This window comes from Mus musculus, chromosome 11, assembly GCF_000001635.26.
Source record: "Mus musculus strain C57BL/6J chromosome 11, GRCm38.p6 C57BL/6J".
NCBI lineage: Eukaryota > Metazoa > Chordata > Mammalia > Rodentia > Muridae > Mus > Mus musculus.
The window spans coordinates 80203044-80224120 of record NC_000077.6 but is presented as its reverse complement, the minus strand read 5'-3'; the positions used below and the strand labels follow the sequence as shown (position 1 = coordinate 80224120).

At 43.9% G+C, this 21077-nt stretch overlaps 1 protein-coding gene across 10 annotated transcripts in view; it reads right to left on the bottom strand.

The window, feature by feature from the left end:
* The window catches only part of Rhot1 (ras homolog family member T1), a 59298-nt gene extending 43787 nt beyond the window's left edge, over nt 1–15511 (bottom strand). For 4 of the 10 annotated variants that reach the window (XR_003949484.1, XR_879726.3, XM_006533886.4 and 1 more), the window contains exons 1-3: nt 14798–15511; nt 3805–3863; nt 137–218 (exon numbers count right to left, since the gene is read on the bottom strand). Coding sequence is in view for 6 of the 10 variants with exons in the window: in XM_006533886.4 (XP_006533949.1) it covers nt 137–218; nt 3805–3863; nt 14798–14873 (217 nt within the window). In the remaining 4 variants the exon portion in view is untranslated. The remainder of the gene's footprint in view (nt 1–136; nt 219–3804; nt 3864–14797) is intronic. The other 6 variants (NM_001362868.1, NM_001163354.2, NM_001163355.2 and 3 more) reach the window with 3 other exon arrangements.
* Nucleotides 15512–21077: the final 5566 nt, after the last annotated feature.

The window sequence follows — 21077 nt, the reverse complement described above, 5'->3', positions numbered from 1 at the left end:
TGGGTGCTGGGCATTGCACTCGGGTCCTCCACAAGAGCAGTACATGATCTTAAACACTTTGGAAAGCTTGAGGTTTATTTCAGGGCTATTACATTAACTTCAAAGCCTGCTTCACCCATCAAAGGCCACCCATTACCTGAATAATCGACAATGTGTGTTGGAACTCTTTCAGGGGTGACGTCAGCTGGAATGGTGATTTCTTCTGCTCGGGGAGGAACCTTTATTTGACAACAAATATAAAAATAAATGTGTTGAAGTTATCCATCACACTTACTATCAAACCATGTAGATTTATCTATACCAGGCCCTTCTGTTTAGAGCTATCTTTGTAGGTATTCACTGCACTTTAAAATATTTTCATTGAGGTGAAAATATTTATCATATTTATCATATAAGCAAAACTACAATAAAAACATGTTTTAAGGGCCAGCAAGATGGATCAGTAGGTATGGATGCTGACTACCTGAGTGTGACCCCAAACCGTCACAGTGAAAGGAGAGAACCTGCTTCCACAAGCTGTCCTCTTGCCTCCAAATGTGTACTGTACTATATATGCACATAAGAAATATAACAAATAAAAATGCAACAAAAATGTAAATAAATAAAAGACAAACCAAAAATGCAATAAAAGAGCCTGGCGTGGTGGCGCACACCTTTAGTCCTAGCACTCGGGAGGCAGAGGCAGGCAGATTTCTGAGTTCGAGGCCAGACTGGTCTACAAAGTGAGCTCCAGGTCAGCCAGGGCTACAGAGAAACCCTGTCTTGAAAAGCCACACACACACACACACACACACACACACACACACACACACACACAAAATTGCATTAAAAGATTTTAACAATAAAATAAAAATCAAAGAGAAAAATAGGTTTCCAGCTGGGGTTTAACTCACAGCAGAGTGAATATCCAGCCCTAGGGAAAAAGGAAAACCTCCGCCTCTGTAGTCAGGGTATCTCAAGTTTTTCAAAAACATAAAACGATTCAATTTAATACTGAAATATTAGATTTTTTAAATACGTGGTGCTTGTTCTACTTTGCTAAGAATTTAAGATACTTTACAAATAAGGAGCTATGTTAATCCAAGGCAGTCTTGATGGGTGTCACGCAGTGATGGGGAACTTGTCTAGCACATGCAGGTCCTGGGTTTTATCCTCAGCCTTGCCAAACCCACGAAAAACACAAAACAAAATGATAATCTTCAAGGTAACCAATACACATTAATTTCGTCTAGGTTGGGTGAAAACTGTTCGGCTCCATACGCCTTGTGTTTAATAATTCCATGTTTCAGAAAGACTGCATATTATTTTACAAAACTGTTTTGTAGAGGCTCAGTCCTTTCTTTTTAGTTAATTAACTTATTTTTATGTGTATGGGTTTTGCTTGCATGCATATCTGTGAACCATATGTATATCTGGTGCCACAAGAGGCCAGAAAAGGATACTGGATCCCCTGGAACTGGAGTAACAGATAGCTGTGAGCTACCGGGGTGCTGGGAATCAAACCCAGGTCCTGGAGAAGAGCAGCCAGTGCTCTTAACTGCTGACAGAGCCTTCTCTCCAACCCCAACTGTATGATTTTTAATTACAGAAAAAAAAAAAAAAGTATCCACACTCAAGAGAAACGTCCTAAAACAACTCTAACTCCAGTTAAACATTTCAAAGGTATTTATTCCTTCTGACAGGGTCTCTCTATGCAGTTCCAGCTGGATAGGAACTAACTACGATTCTTTAAACTTGTTTGTTTATTTATGTGCATGGGCATCATAGCACACAGTGGAGTTCAGTATGGAGTCAGTTTTATACCTCCACCATGTGGGTCCTGGAAACTAAAATCAGGTGGTCAGTCTTGGCAGCAGCTATCTTTTCTCACTGAGCCATCTTGTTAGCTCTTCAGATAAACTTTTGCTGAGAACTTTTAGGTATTATACCCCAATTCTCAATTAATGTTAATGATTCCATAATATACTCCACTTTTCAAATTAAGGAATTACTACTTGATTCTTCTTTAATGCAAAGGGGAACAAAGCAGCAGCTATGGAATTTTGAATGCTGAAACCGCTACATAGGGGAGAGATCCGGTCAGCAGTGAATTGAAGCTCCTGCTTGGTATATACAAGACCCTGGATTCAATCCCAGCTACCACAAAAAACCAGAACAACAAAGACACTGCCATGTGACGCATCAAATTCCTAGCTCAGCAACAAAACTATAAGATTATTTCTTTCTAAACAAGAGTAAAGAAAGGATTAATGCAAACTCTGACATTAGTTTTACTTTTACTTGTGTGTGCAGGCACGTGTATGTGCATGCCACATGTGTGTGTGTTAGGGGGCAGAAACTCACACACACGTGTGGATAGCCATGAGCTTTACAGGCAGCTAAAATCAGCTAACAGGTGCTGGGAACCTAACATGCGGTCTCTGGGAGTACAGCAAGTGCTTTTAAGTACTGAGTTATCGCTCCAGCCTCAAACTCTGACATTAATGATACTTTGGAAAAACAAAAACCAAGCCAGACCTATAATCTCAGTATTTGGGAGGCAGAGGTAGAAGAATTAGCAAGAAGTTCAAGACTAGCCTGGCTACATAGAAAGTCTGAGGGCAACCAGACTGTGTCCCTAGAAATAAACAAAACAAATAACAACAAAATCCAAAATTCTGTTATGCTGCTGCACTGATGCTGTTGTCTCCCAAGACCCCGACGCCACAGGAGGGCTTAGCCAGCACCTCACACAGGAGGGCTTAGCCAGCACCTCACACAGGAGGGCTTAGCCAGCACCTCACACAGGAGGGCTTAGCCAGCACCTCACACAGGAGGGCTTAGCCAGCACCTCACACAGGAGGGCTTAGCCAGCACCCCTCACACAGGAGGGCTTAGCCAGCACCCCTCACACAGGAGGGCTTAGCCAGCACCCCTCACACAGGAGGGCTTAGCCAGCACCCTCACACAGGAGGGCTTAGCCAGCACCCCTCACACCGGGATCCCAAACTGAATAAGTGTAGCCCAGTATGATGGCACATACATGTAATCCCAGCACCGAGGAAGTGGAGGCAGGAGGATCAGGAGTTTAAAGTCATTCTGAGCTACATAACAAGTTTGAGGCTACTCTGGGGTACATGAGACGCTGTCTCAAAACAGCAATAATAGTAGTTATAATAGCAAACCTAAAGCCACTGGATTCTGGTGGCATTTCATATTTATTTATTTATTTTTAAAGATTTATTTATTTTATGTATATGAGTACACTGTAGTTGTCTTCAGACACACCAGACGAAGGCGTCAGATCACATTGCAGATGGTTGTGAGCCACCATGTGGTGGCTGGGATTTTACCCCTAAGAACAGACTACACAAACGATATGATCTCCAGTTCCTTTTTCCCACCACTTTAAAACTGAGACGACCAAGATCCAGAAATGACAAATGGCAAGGTGACCGGATAGTGAGATGGCTCAGTGACTTGCCAAGCAGACTGGCAATCTGAGGTGGACCCTCAGGCCTCACGTAGGAGGAGGAGAAAACTGTGACTCACACACGCTGTCCTGTGATCTCCGCACTGTGCTACGGCATGTGTGCATGCGTGCAAACACACTCATGGAATGTAAGAGAAAATGCTAATGTAAAGTCAAGGCATAAAGTGAGAAGAGCGTGGGCTCTTTCATAAGGTGATGTCCTCTGTAAACTAATGCGCTTTTTAAAAGTTCTAATTGTTGAAGAAACACATGAAGATGGCATTGACATCATTTTAACTTACTTTTTATTTAAAAAAAAAAGACAAAAACTCACAACAATTAAATGTTTTTACCTCTTCCGGAAATTCTTCACTGACCAGCGACATAATCAGTGATGTCTTCCCAACTCGAGCTGTTAAGAGAAAAATCATTACTTAACAAAACATTTTGGTTGTACAGAAACTCAAATCCAGTAGCCACATAGGGAGTTGATTAGTTGTACAGGGGAAAGACAACTATAAGACCTTTTCCGTAGGCCTCCTGCAGTTCGGGTGTACCGGCACTTCCAGTGCCTGCCTGCCTTTAACTCCAGCCTCCTGGGAGGCGGGGGGACTAGGATGTCAGGTTTGACAAGAGAACAGAACAGAGTACAGTAACAAAACCCTTCCTGCATCACCTACTCAGAGTTGTACAAGACTCTATCCCATGATATAAGCTGCCTAATTTTCTAAATTAAATTTCTAAAGATCATTTCTAAATCTTCACCTTTATGAATAATGTTGTAACTCATATTCTACAGCCTAAGTTCCTTGAAGTGGAATTAAGTTAGTGCACGGCTGTTGTGTGTTTGATGACATTGTTAATTCTGTTCACAAGAGAACACACAGCTTCCAACCTCAGCGACACAGGGACCTCAGCGCCTGGACCGCTCCATGGGAAGCTCCTCCCTTCTTGTTCTGTATTTAAAGGGTTGGTAACAAGGTAAAACACTAAGTTTTCTGTCCCAGTGATCCTTTTAATAAAGGACAGGTAAAATCTCACTCTTTATTCTGGAATCTGACTTCTCTACTCCAGATACGTTTATGATCATGTAGTTACTACTGTCAAACCTAAGTGCTTACTAACCAAGTCTGTAGGAGCCTCTAGAGAAAAACAGATGACTGCCAGTTAATCCCTGCCACAGGGGCAAAGTACAAATCCTAAATACAAGTCCAAATATATATGTGTATATATGTATACGCATATATACATATATATATATACACACACACATATATAAAAGCATGCAAAAAAAGGAAACTGACTACAAATACAATACTAATATCCAATCTCTTAACTTTATTCACTACTAATGAAAATGAAAATGGCTGTCACAGCCAGCTTCAGAGTTCTCATCAAGAGCCAACAGTGTTTCTAAGAGCAAGACAAACTGCCACCTCTGATTCATGTTTCCTACTTTGCACTGAAATTCTGTTAAATTTCACTGTTACTATTAGAGGACACCTACCACGCTGCCCAAGTTAGTCTGGCACTCCTAGGCAGTCCTCCAAGCAGCCTTCCCTCCTGAGTGCTAGAACCACTGGCGCCTGCCGGGCTAAACCCAGCCTGTGGTTTTACGTCTGTCTCTGCTTGCCCTTTTGCCTAATTCTGGTATTTCATTTAAACATTTCCCAGTTCCCAACTTTCTAGCCCTCACCAATCTACCGACAATATAAATGTCCACTCTACTTTCGTCCACACCCCTTCCAGCTCAGCCTCCTGGACTCTCACCTTCCTCCCTGCTCCCACTGAACCATACCAATGGGAAGGAGGGGAAGGGACGCTGTCCAGCCGCAGCTCACCCTCCTCACCCTATGTCCCACTGCTGCTGCCTACTCAGGCAAGTCGCGCAAACAAGGCCATTCCATGATTCACACAGGTACAAGCACTAAAAAGCCACAGTGAGTCCTGTCCCCCTCCTCACGTGGCTTTCCTCATCCAAAACTATTATGTCTCTTCTGTACTTTTATATTTTTTTTAATTTATTTATTATATGTAAGTACATTGTAGCTGTCTTCAGACACTCCAGAAGAGGGGGTCAGATCTTGTTACGGATGGTTGTGAGCCACCATGTGGTTGCTGGGATTTGAACTCTACACCTTCGGAAGAGCAGTCGGGTGCTCTAACCCACTGAGCCATCTCACCAGTCCCGTACTTTTATATCTTATCATGTCTTTAGGGCACTTCCATCCTACCACAACCTAAAGACCCCCAGAGATACCACAGTTCTCACTGTCTCCACCAACAACTTCTGTGCTATATAATCTGTAGTAAGCCACTATGAATGTAACATACATCTTTACAGTCTACATGGACACAAGTAGCTAATAAAGCAAACCTTCTAATTTTGTATGAATGGAGGACCTCTAGCTCTACCTGACTGGACGTCTCTGCCCAGGTACACCAACACTGCCAGAGAAGCCATTTCTACCATCCAACGCTTCTCTAACACTTCTTTTCTTAAGATGTATTTATTTTTACGTGTGTGGGCATTTCATCTGAATGCATATGTATGTACACCATGAGCATGCATTGCACATGAAGGCCGGAAGACTGTGTTGGATCTCCTGGACCTGGAGCTACAGGTGGTTGTCAGCTGCCATGTGGGTGCTGGAAATTGAACCCAAGTCCTTTTCTAAAAGAGCTGCCAGTGCTCTTAACCACTCAACCACCTCTCCAGCCTCCAAAAACTTTTAAGAGTGAGTGAGATTCTGGATTTAAGGCCCGGTACCGTCCAAGGAGAGGTATTCTGCAAACTGAATATCAGGCAACTGCTGAAGCAATACAAAAATAAAATATAGCCATCAAGATGACTCAGGGGGTCTGGTACCTGCTGCCAGGCCTGACAAGCTGAATTCAACCTCCAGAACTAACACAGGAGAACTGACTCCTACAGTTGTCCTCTGACTTCCACATGTAAACACATACTCATGCACACACATGTAAATAATAAAATAACAATTAAAAATAAACTCTAGCCAGGCAGTGGTGGCGCATGCCGGTAATCCCAGCACTTGAGAGGCAGAGGCAGGTGGATTTCTGAGTTTGAGGCCAGCCTGGTCTACATAGTGAGTCCCAGGGCCAGGACTACACAGAGAAACCCTGTCTCAAAAACAAACAAACAAACAAACAAACAAACAAAACCTCTAGGTAGGTGTGGTGACACACACTTTTAATCTCAGCACTCAGAGGCAGAAGCAGGCAGAAGCAGAGAAACCCTGTCGCAAAAAACAAAAATGAACTGTAAAAATCATTGTATCCAATCTGTTCTTAATAAAAAGCTAAGGTTGGAATTCTACATAACAAAGCACAGAAGTTGTTGGTGCAGACAGTGAGAGCTGTGGTATCTCTGGGGGTCTTTAGGTTGTGGTAGGATGGAAGTGCCCTAAAGACATGATAAGATATAAAAGTACAGAAGAGACATAATAGTTTTGGATGAGGAAAGCCAAGAGTAATCAAGTATGACAAGTGGTTTCAAAATCCCTTGCAATTTCCTAGTAATAGCCACATCATTTCTTATAAATAACAGTACAAACAAACTTATTCTATTGACAGGGCTCATTTAGGGGATACAAGCAAGATAGCTTCAGAATAAGGGTTTGTCACCAGAAAAATCCAACCTCATGAGTAGAGGTTGGAACCTTCAGACTCATCCTAAAACCTAGAAAGAGATTGAAAAAGGTTGAATCCAACTGCATTTAAGAGTGAGTGAGATTCTGGATTTAAGGCCCGGTACCGTCCAAGGAGAGGTATTCTGCAAACTCATGCCTACAAAAAGAGATTCCAAATAAGACCTCTAATCTTCACATCTCAGGAGACCCTCCAGGTTAGTGAACACATCAGAAGGTGGTACACTTTAACTCCACTCTAAGCTCCAGGTCCTTCCAACCCTTCCTCCTGCCTCTCCCCATTTGCAGGGTCATAAGTGTAATGTTTTCCAGTGAACAAGTAAACTTGAGGGGGTTAGAAGCCTCTTTTCAGTGTTTGACTAGCAGGGGAGGCCTACTGCAAAGGGGACAGTGGCAGGAGTAAAGATGACAACTGAACAATCTTACTGATACTTGAAGACAAGGACACAGCAGACAGCAGCCCCAAGAATGGCTAAGCTGCTTAAAGTCATTTGCATCGGTTACCACTTCCCAGTGTGTGATTTTATTTATTTGCTCATATCCTACATCATCTAGAAAACAAGCTGAGGCAATTCCATCTATAGCCAGCCATGATGGCACACACTTTTAATCCCAATACTCAGAGGGCAGAGACAGGCACATCTCTGAGGTCAAGGCCAGCTTCCTCTACAGAGTGAGTTCCAGGACAGTTAGAGATACACAGAGAAACTCTGTCTCAAAAAACAAAAACAAAACAAAACAAAACAAAAAATAGGCTTGGTTCTTCCAAAGCAACTGTGATTAGAATACAGTGGGGGATGACTATGCAGTTATATTTTTGATTAATAACTTTTAGCATTTGGAAAAATAATCCCAGCAAAGTTCTTCCCTATAATAGCAGGCTAAAGCAGAGGACTGCCATGGATTCCAAGCAAGCCTGGCCTACAAGTGATACCTCTGTCAGAAGGGGGAAAGGGAGGGAAAGAAGGAGGGGAGAACTATGTTGTTACCAAGGAACAATTAAAAGTATGGTGGTTTAGGCAAGTGTGAGGGCACGCAGCTTTTGTTTTGTTTTGTTTTGTTTTTTGTTTGTTTTTTTGTTTTGTTTTGTTTTTCGAGACAGGGTTTCTCTGTGTAGCTCTGGCTGTCCTGGAACTCACTCTGTAGACCAGGCTGGCCTCGAACTCAGAAACCCACCTGGCTCTGCCTCCCGAGTGCTGGGATTAAAGGCGTGCACCACCACACCCAGCTGAGGGCATGCACCTTTAATTCCAGCACCTGAGAAGCAGAGGCAGGTGGATATCTGTGAGTTAAAGGCCAGCCCAGTTTACATAGTGAGTTCACTGATCATAGGTAAGTGATAGCCTGCAGGACAAATGTTGTCAATACCATGATCTACCTCTCTCCAAGTCTGATCAACAAAGTGCCACTAGCAGGAGAGCAAATAAGACATTGGCGAGCATTGGGGGGGTGTGTGTGTGTTTCCAAGCGTGCATTTACTTGCCACAGTGCATGTGTAAAGGTCAGAAGACAGCTTTCAGGAGTTGGTTCTCTCCTTCCATCCTGTGGGTCCAGGGACTGAACTCAGGTGAAAGTTGGTAGCAAGCACCTTTGCCCCAGATTTCAGCTGGCCTGAGGTTTTTAAGAAAACTATGCTGGATTTTTATGTAAAAGATATTCATGTTCTTTGTCCCCTATCTACAACCATCCTCTCTTGGTTTTTGTTTCGTTTGATCTCACTGAGGCCCAGACTGACCTGGAACTCACTATGTAACCTGGGCCACAGTGATCATCTTGTCTTAGCCTCCCAAATTCTAGGACTACATGTGTTAGCCACATGGCCCAACTACAGTCTTATTTTTTTTTTATTTTATTTTTTTTAAAGTGTGTGTGTGTGTGTGTGTGTGTGTGTGTGTACATGAAGAAATTCAGATTTCTTCACCATTAACTTATTAGTCCAAAGGGCAGTTCCAGCTGCCTGAAGAGGCTCCTATCAAACTACATTTCTGCACCAGACATTTGCAACAGGTGAGGCCTATTGCAAAGGGGACATTGACAGTAAAGATGACAAGGAGGCCAGAGCAGGGCATCAAATGCTCTGGAGCTGAAGTTGTCATGTACAGGCAAGAGTTAACATCAAGTGTGTTCCTCTATTACTCTACACCTTATCTTTTGAAGGAGTGTTTCTCACAGAAGATGGCAGTCACTGGTTGAGTAGGCTGGCTAGCTATTGACTCCTAGGGGATCTGACGGTCTCCACTCCTACTATTTGGGGATTACAGACACATCTGATCACACCCAGCCTTGCCCCTTGGCCCCCTTTCCCAGACAGGAGCTCTCTATATAGCCCTGGCTGTCCCAGAACTCACTATGTAGACCAGATCAGCATCAAACTCACAGTCACTTGCCTCTGCCACCCAAGTGCTGTGATTAAAGGTGTGCACCACCAGCCCAGCTTTTTGTTTTTTGTTTTGTTTTGTTTTGTTTAAGACTTATTTATATGGATTTCACTTGTGTGAATGTCTGTGCACCACATGTGCACAGTGCCAGCAGAGGCCAGAGGAGAGCGTCAGACACCCTAGAACTGGAGTTACATATGGTCTGAGCCACCTTATAGGTGCTGGGACCCAACCACAGGTCCTCTGGGAGAGCAGTCAGTGCTCTTGCCCACCAAGTCACCTCTCCAGCCCGTGCCCAGCCTTTTTAAGATTTATTTATTTATTTATTTCATGTATGTAAGTACACTGTTTCTGTCTTCAGACACACCAGAAGAGGGCATCAGATCTCATTACAGATGGTTGTGAGCCACCATGTGATTGCTGGAAATTGAACTCAGAACCTCTGGAAAAGCAGTCAGTGCTTGTATCTGCTCTCCATCTCTCCAGCTACATACCCAGCATTTTTAAGTAGGTGCTGGGGATCCAGGCTCAGGTGCTCATGTTTTAGTGACAGACACTTTATCAACTGAGCCATCTCCTAAGTCTTTAAGCCTTTAAGGGTAAATTTTGATTCATAGGTGCTAGGGACATAGAAAGAATGTCCCTATATACTTCATACAGAATACTTTGTGCAAAGCCGTTCTGACACATACCTTTAATCCCAGTACTTGGGAGGCAGAGGGAGGCAGATGTCTGTGAGTTCATGGGTAGCCTATTCTACAGAGTGAGTTCTGGGACAGCCAAGGCTACACAAAGAAAGCCTGTCTTGAAAAATAAAGCAAAACAAAAAAGTAACCATTAATGTTAACCATGATATTTAAATAATTGGTTAATAAAGTATTGCTAATGCTATGATTAACAAGGGTATTTTGTTAAGCATAGTATAACAAACCTAGCTAAAGGGAAGCTTATTTGTTTGTTTTTGGTTTTTTTTTTTTTGAAAAAACAGTCTTTCTATAAGGTAGCTCTGGCTTTCCTAAAACTTGCACTGTAGACCAGGCTGGCCTCAAACTCAGAGATCCACCTGCCTCTGCCTCCCGAGTGCATAGATGAAAGGTGTCAGATCTGAACATGAAAAATTATGACCTGAAGACTAGGCTTCATGTGAGTGCACTTTTAAAGACTTTTAGGAATATGTTCTGTGATAATAGTAATTCACTTTTGATCTGATTTGAATGGTATTTGATAAATTAAGTGATGACATAAATGGCATTTAAAATACTTTGTCATTCTTTGCAAACAAAATGTCTCAAGACTTTATAAACAGCCTAAGTTCCTTCATCTTTGCACGAAGCAGAAAGCAGTTAGTAGCATGATGCCCAGATGCATGAGAATGGTCCAAGAAGACATCCTTTCACTGCACCGGTAGAGCAAGATGACTGAGCTAATACAACACGGAAACCAATCACCACTTCAGAGTCAATGAATGAAGTGGCCCTGCCTGGCTCAGGGAGGACACTGACAGAAACACAAAATAACAGAATGACCCAGAAGAATAGACTTGAAATTCACCATACCAGAATGGATGGCTGTTCCTTCTCTCTGCCTCCCCCACCTGCAACCATCTGAAAGCAAATGAAAACTAGATGTTTAAATAAGCATATTAAGAACTCAAATCACGAGCTGGAGCAATAGCTCAGCAGTTAAGAGCACCGACTGCTCTTCCAGAGGTCTTCAGTTCAATTCCCAGCAACCACATGGTGGCTCACAACCATCTCTAATGGGATCCAATGCCCTCTTCTGGTGTGTCTTAAGACAGCAACAGTGTATTCTACTCATAAGATAAATAATTCTTTTAAAAAACAAAACAAAACACAAAACCTCAAATCAAAATAACTTTTGTCTAATATCAGAAGAATAGATAATGAGCCAGATATATTTTAAAATAGTCTCTGACACACACTTACATACCATTTAGTCATTTAATTTTAAAATCTTTGTGTGTGTGTGTACTTGTGTTTGAAGATAGTATCTCACTATGTAGCCTAGACTTGCCAGAACTCACTAAGATAAGCCAAATTGGCCTTGAACCTGTGGTGATCTCCTCCCCCCTGGCTCCCCACTTGAGTGCTAGGATTACAAGTGTAAGCCCTAAATCTAGGATTTAAAATGCTACAGCTAGGCTAAAGGCTGACAAGTATTTACATTAACTCAAAAAGTAGGGCCTGTGTGACTGCTCAGCAGGTGAAGGCATTTACCTCAAAGCCTGACTACCAAAGTCCAATCCCCAGAACCCACATGGTCGAAAAGAACAAACTCCCACAAGCTCTCCTCAGACCTACACACCTACACCTACACACACGCACACATGCACGCACGCGTGCGTAAGAAGTAAAGCTCAGGCTGGGTGGTAGTGCACACCTTTAGTCTCAGCACTTGGGAGACAGGCAGGCAGATCTGAATTCGAGGGCAGCCTGGTCTACAGAATGAGTTCCAGGATACCAGGACAGCCAGGGCTATACGGAGAAACCATTTTTGAAAAACTGAAGGGGAAAAAAAAAAGGATTTACCTACCAAATACTACTCATTAAAATAACTGATATCCTATACTTCAATTAAGTATAACTATACTTCTAACATTTCAAACTGTGAAAGCATTTGTATAAGAGCTGAGGAGCTCACTTGGTGGAGTGCTACCTAGCAAGCACTAAGCCTTGATACAAAGCACCACAAAAACTAAGCAGGGTGGGACAAACCAGCAATCCTGGCCTTTGAGGTACAGCTGGAGGACCAAAAGTTCCAGGTCACTATACAACCACTTCCCAGGCAGCCTAGCAAACTTAGTATTTTACCTTAATGAGAAAAGGGTAGAGAGGGGAAAAAAGAAGAAGGGGATGGAAAATATATACATGTGATACGGTTTATTTAGTTGTTTAGTTGTTTGGTTGGGCTTTTTCAAAATAGGGTTTCTCTGTGAAACCATGCTAGCTGTCCTGGAACTCACTCTGTAGACCAGGCTGGCCTCGAACTCAGAAATCCACCTGCCTCTGCCTCCCAAGTGCTGGGATTAAAGGTGTGTGCTACCACGCCCGGCTTATAGTTTGCTTTCTTAATAGTAGTAGATGGCCTAACGCTTTGATGCCAACCTTACCCTATATCTACGCTATACTGTAGATTGAGCAGAAGTTCTTACATGTAAGGCAAGTGCCCTACCACTAAGCTACACACGCTAGTCCTTGAAAATTTTTGATTAACCATCCTCCTACTTCAGACTCCTGAGTAATGGCTCACAGATGTGTGCCAACCACATGGTTGGCACCATCCTCTTAGGAAAAAGCAGGGTCTCCTTCAAAAGCTAAGGCTTTCTCTTATAACTTGCTCCCTGTGGTCAGAAAACCCACACAGAGTTGTTCCGATTCTCTAGCTGGCTTTCAGGACTACATGACATACTTTTTCTAACAAATTTTAAACTTCTGCATATTCCTAAGTAATACTGTTAAAGTTAATGTAAAATGTCCTACGGTGCCACTGAATCTGACATATGTACAGCACTTCTTTTTTTTTTTTTTTTTTTTTTTTTTCGAGACAGGGTTCTCTGTGTAGCCCCGGCTGTCCTGGTACTCACTTTGTAGCCCGCCCCCCTCCCCACCCCCCCAGTGCTGGGAATTAAGGCATGCGTCACCACGCCCAGCATGTATAGCATTTCTACTCAGTCTATACACTAATGCTGTATCATCGGTTCCTATATTGAACACCAAATCCAAAATATCTTTTTTACAAATTGAGTTTTAAAAAGCATTAGACTTTTAGAAAATACAATTAAGGGGTCACCTGCTCACTTTCCCTAATTTTCCCCCAAATGTATCAGCACCAACCATGCCTTAAATAATGTCTTCCTTTACTGTTAGAGAACTTGATGCAAAAGAAAGAGTAAGATACCATTATAAATAAGGCCAAAAACCCATAACTGAAAATAAAAAAGCAAACTATGCTTCACGGGAGCTTAGTTCCCAATTTTGACTAGAGTTCTCCCAAAAGCTGCTACAGCTACACGGATCAACAGTCCACAGTCGTTTCCTCCCCTCCCGCCCCTTTCTGAGGCCAGCAGACTTGGGGCTGCAGTGGTTAAAAGCAGAAAACCCAAGTCTGGTGGCTCAAACCACCTGTAACTCTAGCTCCGAGGGATCTGACTTGCTCTGTCTGGGCCCTAAGAGCACACCCTACCCCACCCCCCCAAAATTGTTTTTTTTTTCTTAATATGTACACTTTCCTCCTTAGGAATGTATCACAGCGACCTAGAGAGGCTACTTAAAGATATAATTGAGTGGTTTATAATAGAATGCTTCAAATCAGCAATGGCAAAACATGAACTAATGAACCCCTCTTTTTAACTTAGTTGCCATGATTAAGTCATGTACCTCGCAGTAAGATCAGAAATCCCTGCTCTATACTGCATTCCTATCAGCCAGCAAAAGCGTTGTTTTTGTTGTTTTGTCTTCTTTACCAGGAAAAAAGTGAGATCTATCTTTAAAGAGCATGGGAACATGTGCCTGTTCGGAAGCCCTATATGCCTGCTCTTATTAAAAGAACTACTACAGAACTATGGAATGTCTAACAAGGAGCGAAAATTAAGACTTTTAGGGTAACAATCGCCCCATCTAAAGATCCCTCCCTAGTTAAGTATCGTTCACTCAATACTCATATTATTAACTTGAAGGAGTTTGTTCGACACAAGTACGGCAAAAAAAAAAAAAAAAAAATCTAATTTTTAAAAAATCCCGCTATCTTAAGCTCTTTTTTTTCTTCTTGGTGCTGGAGACTGAATCCAGGTTTTTATGCATGCTAGAATTCTACTACTGAGCTACTTACTCAAGCAAGCCAACGCTCTCTCTTAATGCCCATGCACAGTAGCAGTGAAGGCAGCAAGTGAAAAAAAAAAAAAAAAAAAATTCCAGAGACCTGACCTTGCTCCCAAGTCGACTACTTCTGCACTCCTCCTCCCCCTAGTGTCCCCCGCCAGCCGGTTCCCGCAGTCCCAAGTGCTCAGTCTGCCTGTTCCAACATCTGCCTGGCAATGAGTGACTGACAGGCGACCAGAGGGTCGGACGGGAGGTGGCCCGACAAACGCTGAGGCCCAAGAGGAAAGAACTCGAGGAGGTGGTGGCGACGGCGACAGCTTTCGCAGCGAGAGGACCGGGCGTTAGGGACTGAAGGGGGACAAGGCCTGCGAGGAGCAGAGGGCCACGGTAGGGAAGAGCAAAGGGGCTGGCAGGCTTGGAGAGGGCACCCGGGCTGCGAGGCCGGGCAGGGCGCGGACTCACGTTCTCCCACCAGCAGGATCCTCACGTCTTTCTTCATGTCGGAGGCTCGCAGGGGCCGCACTCGGCCCGCACGCATGGAGCGCACGCCTCACGCCGGGAGCGTCCAGCCCGTGGCGCCGCTCTCCCCGCGATACCGCCGCTCCCTGCCAGCCTTAGCGGCCTCTGCGCCCGAATCTCGGCCGCCAGGACCTGCCGCACCGACTCCTCCTCTACCGCTCCGCTTGGGAGCCGGGGCAAGCCAGCTCCGCCTCCTCCGGCTCCGCGGACGCGGGCGGCGGCGGCGGCGAGGACGACGGCGGGCGGCGAGGGACAAGAGCTTTCGGAACCTCAACGCTCTCGTATCTTGAACAGCGCCCCTGCAGGAAGGCAGACGGTAGCGCAAAACCCCGGAGGTTTGCCTGCCACAGTCTGAACACTGCCAGAGGATGTAAGTGACAGATTCCTTGGTCAGAACAGTCAGAGCCCACTTGTTTTACAGAACAAGAACAGAAGAGTCCAGGGTCACGCAGCAGGAGCTTGGTCGTGAATCGGAGATTTCTTCACTAAACGATAATGTCCAGGAGGGCAAGAGACCTGCCTACCTGGTTTTCAGCTGTGTTCACACTGTTGGACTTACCTTTCAAAAATGCTTTATTGAACAAGGTTACTGGCTCCCAGGGTGTGAACACTCCCCAGAGCCCATCACCTGTTTTCCCCCCCTCAAAATGTATTATTCTGTATATTTGTGTATGACACGTGCGTTTGAGTATCTTCCATGGTGAGTATGTGGCGGTCAGAGGACAGTCCTCAAGAATTGGTACTTGGCTGACATTATGGCACAAGCCAGCTCTTAGAGGCACTTTGGATCCAGGGGTCAAACTCAGGTCATCAGGCCTGAACAGAAAGCACTTTTACCCGAGACTATATCACAGCCCAAGAAATTGCTTAAAAAAAAAAAAAGGCCGACAACCGGGCTTTTTTTTCATGGTGGCGCACGCCTTTGATCCCTGCACCGGGGAGGCAGAGGCAGGCAGATTTCTGAGTTCGAGGCCAGACTGGTCTACAAAGTGAGTTCCAGGACAGCCAGGGCTACACAGAGGAACCCTGTCTCGAAAAACCAAAAAAAAAAAAAAAAAAAAAAAGTAGGGCGTGATAGCTCATGCCTGTAATCCCAGCATCTGGGAAGATGAAGTAGAAGGATTGCCATGAATCTGAGGCCAGCCTGGGCTTTAGGGTGAGACCTAAGGAGCCATGGTATTTCAAACCTGAAAGTGGTGGTGGCAAGAAGATTAAGCCATCAAAGCTATTCTTATCCACACATAGATATTTCATGCCCACCAGGCGGTGGTGGCACACGTCTTTAATTCCAGCACTTGGGAGGCAAAGGCAGGAGATTTCTGAGTTCGAGGCCAGCCTGGTCTACAAAGTGAGTTCCAGGACAGCCAGGGCTATACAGAGAAATCCTGTCTCAAAAAACAAACAAACAAACAAAAAAACAGACAGACAGAAATAGAAGGAAACCCTTTCTTAAAAAGTGCCTGGGAAAGCTGGTGTGGTGATATAAACCATCCCAGTATTCAAGAGGTTGAAGCAGGACCACTAGTTGAGAGCCAACCTGAGTTACCCAATGAAACCCTGTCTCAAACAAGCAACAAAACCCCACTCCGTGATACAACAGGGGGTGAAGGCACACCTCTTGTTCACAGGGAGATGTCCCTAGGACGGTAGCTGCAAAGAAGATTACAGGACTCTAGAGGACTCATGGCCCCTCTGCCTGTTTCTTCTCTACCAAATGAAGATGTCAGACCCTTCCTTGCATAAATATTTGGAGCAACCTCATGAAGTAATATTTAAATGTTCCACTATTTTCTGATGGAATCACCACCAGATAAACCCACTATAAACAGAAATCTAGTAATCTAGTAACCTTCCAAGCACCACATTTAAATAACACAGTAGTTTATCTTCCTGATCACACAGCTGAGAGACACTTGCTGCTGCTGTCCTGCCTATTACTAGCCCAGAAAGGCATCAAAAATTGTGAAATACAATTCTATTAACCATGTTATCACTTTGGCACTATGATACATTTTAGCCAAAAGATAGAGAAACAATTGACACTACTATAGATTTCTTTTTTAATATAGCTGGAAGTGGTGACAGGTGCCTTTAATCCCAGTACTCAGGAGGCAGAGACAGGCTGATTTCTTAAAAGAGTTCTACTCCAGGGTCTGGGAGAGATGGTTCAATGGTTAAGAGCACTGCCTGCTCTTCCAAAGGTCCTGAGTTCAACTCCCAGCAACCACATGGTGTTTCACAACCATCTATACCAGGGTCTGATGCCTTCTTCTGGCATGCAAGTGTATATACAGGTAGAGCACTCATACATAAAATAAATAAAAATGTTTTTAAAAAAGAAAAAAAAATAGTTCCATCCCAGCCAAGACTACATAAAGAGACCTTGACTCAAAACAGGTCAGCAATAATAAATAAATAGTCAAATCACAGTAAGTCAGAGATTGTGCTTTGTATCTGAATAATGTATCATACAGAATTTTAGCTGGGGATATCTCCCATGCCATTAATCTCAGCACTCAACAGACAGGGGCTGGCAGATCTCTGTGAGGTTAAGACCAGCATGATCTATAGAGCAAGTTCTAGGACAGCCAGGGCTACACAGAGAATCCATCTCTTGAAAAACAAAAACCAAAAAAAAAAGATGTGTTTATTTAGTGTGTGGTGCATGTGTGTGTGTGTGTTTAATGCAAACACATACCCCTTCTCATGCTATTGGAAGTCAGAAGCCTTCCTCCATCACTGTCCACCTTGGTTTTGCTTGAGAGAGGGTCTCTCACTAAAGCTAGAACTCACTGATACGGCTAAACCGCCTGGCCAGCAAGCCACTCAGGATTTGCCTGTCTCTACACCCCTGCACCCTCCACCGTCAGCACACACACGTGGCACTTTTTATGTAGGTGCTGAGAATCTGAACTCAAGTCTTTACTTCTTTACCCACTAAGCCATTTTCCAAGGCCCAAAACTTTTCTTTAAAAAAAAAAAAAGTTACACAAAGACCAGATCATTAATCACAAAGGCCTTTTGAAAAAGAGCAAGCATTTGGGCAACTGCCACCTCAAGCCACACTCTGTAGTGGGTCATGACCCAAGGAGCTCGATGCACCGCTGCATTTGAGAGCAGCATTAATTCAAATTTTGCAGGGCTCCCACAGGAGAGGGAAGCCTTCATGGTATTGTAGATGTGTGCTATCTAAAAGCTTTGACATTTTTATCAAGGGAAAAAGTCTGCTAGGCAGGGATCTAAGGAGAAAAAGATCTGGGAAGACATCAGAGATGTTACTATGAAGAAGCACTTTGTAAATAACACTTACTTTAAAATCCAAGCAGACGGGCCAGAGAGATGGATCAGCAGCTAAAAGCACTGGCTGTTCTTGCAAAGACCCAAGTTTGACTCCCAGCATCCACATGGTTGCTCACAGTGGTCTGTAGCTCCAGTTTCAGGTGATGTAGTGCCTTCTGGCCTCTGAAGGCACTGAACATGCACATAGTACACAGCCAAAAGAACCCACACACATAAAATAAAATAAAATAAAATAAAATAAAGTAAAATAAAGTAAAATAACAATCCAAGCTGAATGTGTGTAATCACAGCACTCAAGAGGCTGAAGCTGGAGGCTTGTGAGTTTAAGGTCAGCCTGGCGTCCATATTGTCTCAAATAAAACAACAAAAATCCAGACCCCCAGGAAGGAAGCAACAGCAAGCAATTGCTGTTTTTTTTTTTTTTAAGATTTATTACTTTACCTAATAAAAATGGAAAAAAAAGATTTATTACTTATTTTATATATGAGTGCTCTATCTGCATGTATTCCTGCATGCCAGAAGAGGACATTAGATTCCATTACAGATAGTTTTGAGCCACCACGTGGTTGCTGGGACTTGAACTCAGGACCTCTGGAAGAGCAGCCAGTGCTTTTAACCGCTGAGCCATCTGTCCAGCTCATTAGCAAGCAATTTCACCTGGCGATATTTATGGATGAATACAAATCAAGGCCAGCACTTTGTTAAAGGAGAAAGAAGGGATCAGCTGGAGTTTCCCTCGCCTGCAGTGTACACGTTTCTCTGTCCATTCCCCACTCTCTCTCCCTGTCCCTGAGCTGAGCTGGCCCCCCATGGCTAGCCTTGAGCCCTGTGTCCTTCTCATGATGTTAACAAACGTCCATCAGAGGTCACTCAGAATTTCCCCTAAAGATAACATGGGTGGTTAAGAGCAGGGAATTCCGAGTCCTCCTGCTGCTTGGTTCTGCTTGGTTCATTAACTCTGCCAATTACTTGCTAAGCATTATTAGTCAAATTATTTAACCTCTCTGTTGCCTCAGAGGCCAAAGAAATAACAATATGGCATACTGTGTGAGACAGTTAAGAAAATTCAATCTTAAAGGGCGGCGTGGTGGCCCCAGCACTCAGGAGGCAAAGGCAGGCAGATTTCTGAGTTTTTGAGGCCAGCCTGGTCTACAAAGTGAGTTCCAGGACAACCAGGTCTATACAGAGAAACCCTGTCTCAAAAAAAAAAAAAAAAAAAAAAAAAAAATTTGCCGGGTGTGGTGGTGCTCACCTTTAATCCCAGCACTTGGGAGGCAGAGGCAGGCGAATTTCTGAGTTCGAGGCCAGCCTGGTCTACAAAGTGAGTTCCAGGACAGCCGGAGCTACAGAGAGAAACCCTGTCTCAAAAAACCAAAAAAAAAAAATTCTATCTTCCTATATAATGAAAAAGCCCTATAAATACTGCCTGATAGGTGGGAAATAATATTTAAATACTGAGAATAAAATAAATACTGAGGGAGGGAGGTAACTTCTTTTTGTTGTTGTTGTTCTATTTTTGAGACAGGGTCTCTCTATGTAGCCCTGGCAGTCCTAGAACTCAATATTTAGACCTGGCTGGCCTTGAACTCAAGAGTTCTGCCTGCTTCTCCCCATCACCTCCCTGGGCCACTGCCACCACGCAGTCAGAGGAGGTTACTTCTAGCTCTCCAAGTCTGAGGATCAAACCCCATGATAAAAATACACACAAAACACAAGGCAGAAGCCATTGTTGGCAGTGAAGCCTGCTGTGGGCATATGGCAGACTTATTAGAGTGTAGTAAACAGATTGGGTGACTCCAAGAGGGCATATTGGCAGCTAGACTGCACTGAGAGAATTTTACTCCAGTGTCCTAACTAATGGGGTTTTAAGTTCACAGGTCAGCCTTTATGCCACTGCCGTGGGGGACCACTAAGAAGTAAGAGCGAAGAGCTTCTGCCTGGAGACAAGAGGGAACAAACACTCCTGGGAGTCCCAGGAGGCTGTAACATTCCTTCTCACCTTTCCTATTCTGAAGCAAAACCTCACCACATTGCCCAAGCCGGCCCTGAACTCACTCTGTAACCTAAATGGGTGCTGAACTTGCAATCCTCCTGCCTCAGTCTCTCAAGTAGCTGGGATTCTTATCCTGTGCCTCTAGGAGCCTGTGAGGTACCTCTTCATCATTTTTGTTCTTTAAGAAGGCCGATTGCTTTCCTACCATGCCTGTTCTGATGGAGCAAAAGAATCCAAAGCTTGGGTATCTGGTTATCTCTAAGCTTTCAGCAAAGTTGTTCTTGGTTCAGTGTTAAAACACCCATGTCCTCTACACGGACCTGTGAAGAAAAACTACTGGAAGGACTCTGTCTGCAGAGACTGATTGGCTGGTTAGAATTTCAGTCCTATGAAGAGATTAGAATGTGGCAGGTCCAGAGGCTTAACCTAATTCTGGCCTAAATTCTGTCCTCTGGAACAGACCTTTTTTGCCTGTCTTTGCCAGAACTGACTTCTTTTGACAACAAAATTTAAAAAACAAACAAACAAACAAACAAAACACCTTTTAGAGGAGCTGGAGAGATGGCTTAGTGGTTAAGAGCACTAGCTGTTCCCTCCCAGAGGTCCTATTCCTTCCAGAGGTTCAATCCCAGCATTCACATGGCAGCTCACAACTGTCTGGAACTCCAGTTCCAGAGGATCTGACACCCTCACACAGACATACATGCACACAGTCAAAACACCAATGCACATAAAATCAAAATAAATAAAATTTTAAAAATGGCTGTGGTGGCTAGGCATGGTGGCACATGCCTTTAATCCCAGCACTTGGGAGGCAGAGGCAGGCAGATTTCTGAGTTCGAGGCCAGCCTGGTGTACAAAGTGAGTCCCAGGACAGCCAGGGCTATACAGAGAAACCCTGTCTCAAAAAACAAAACAAAACAAAACAAA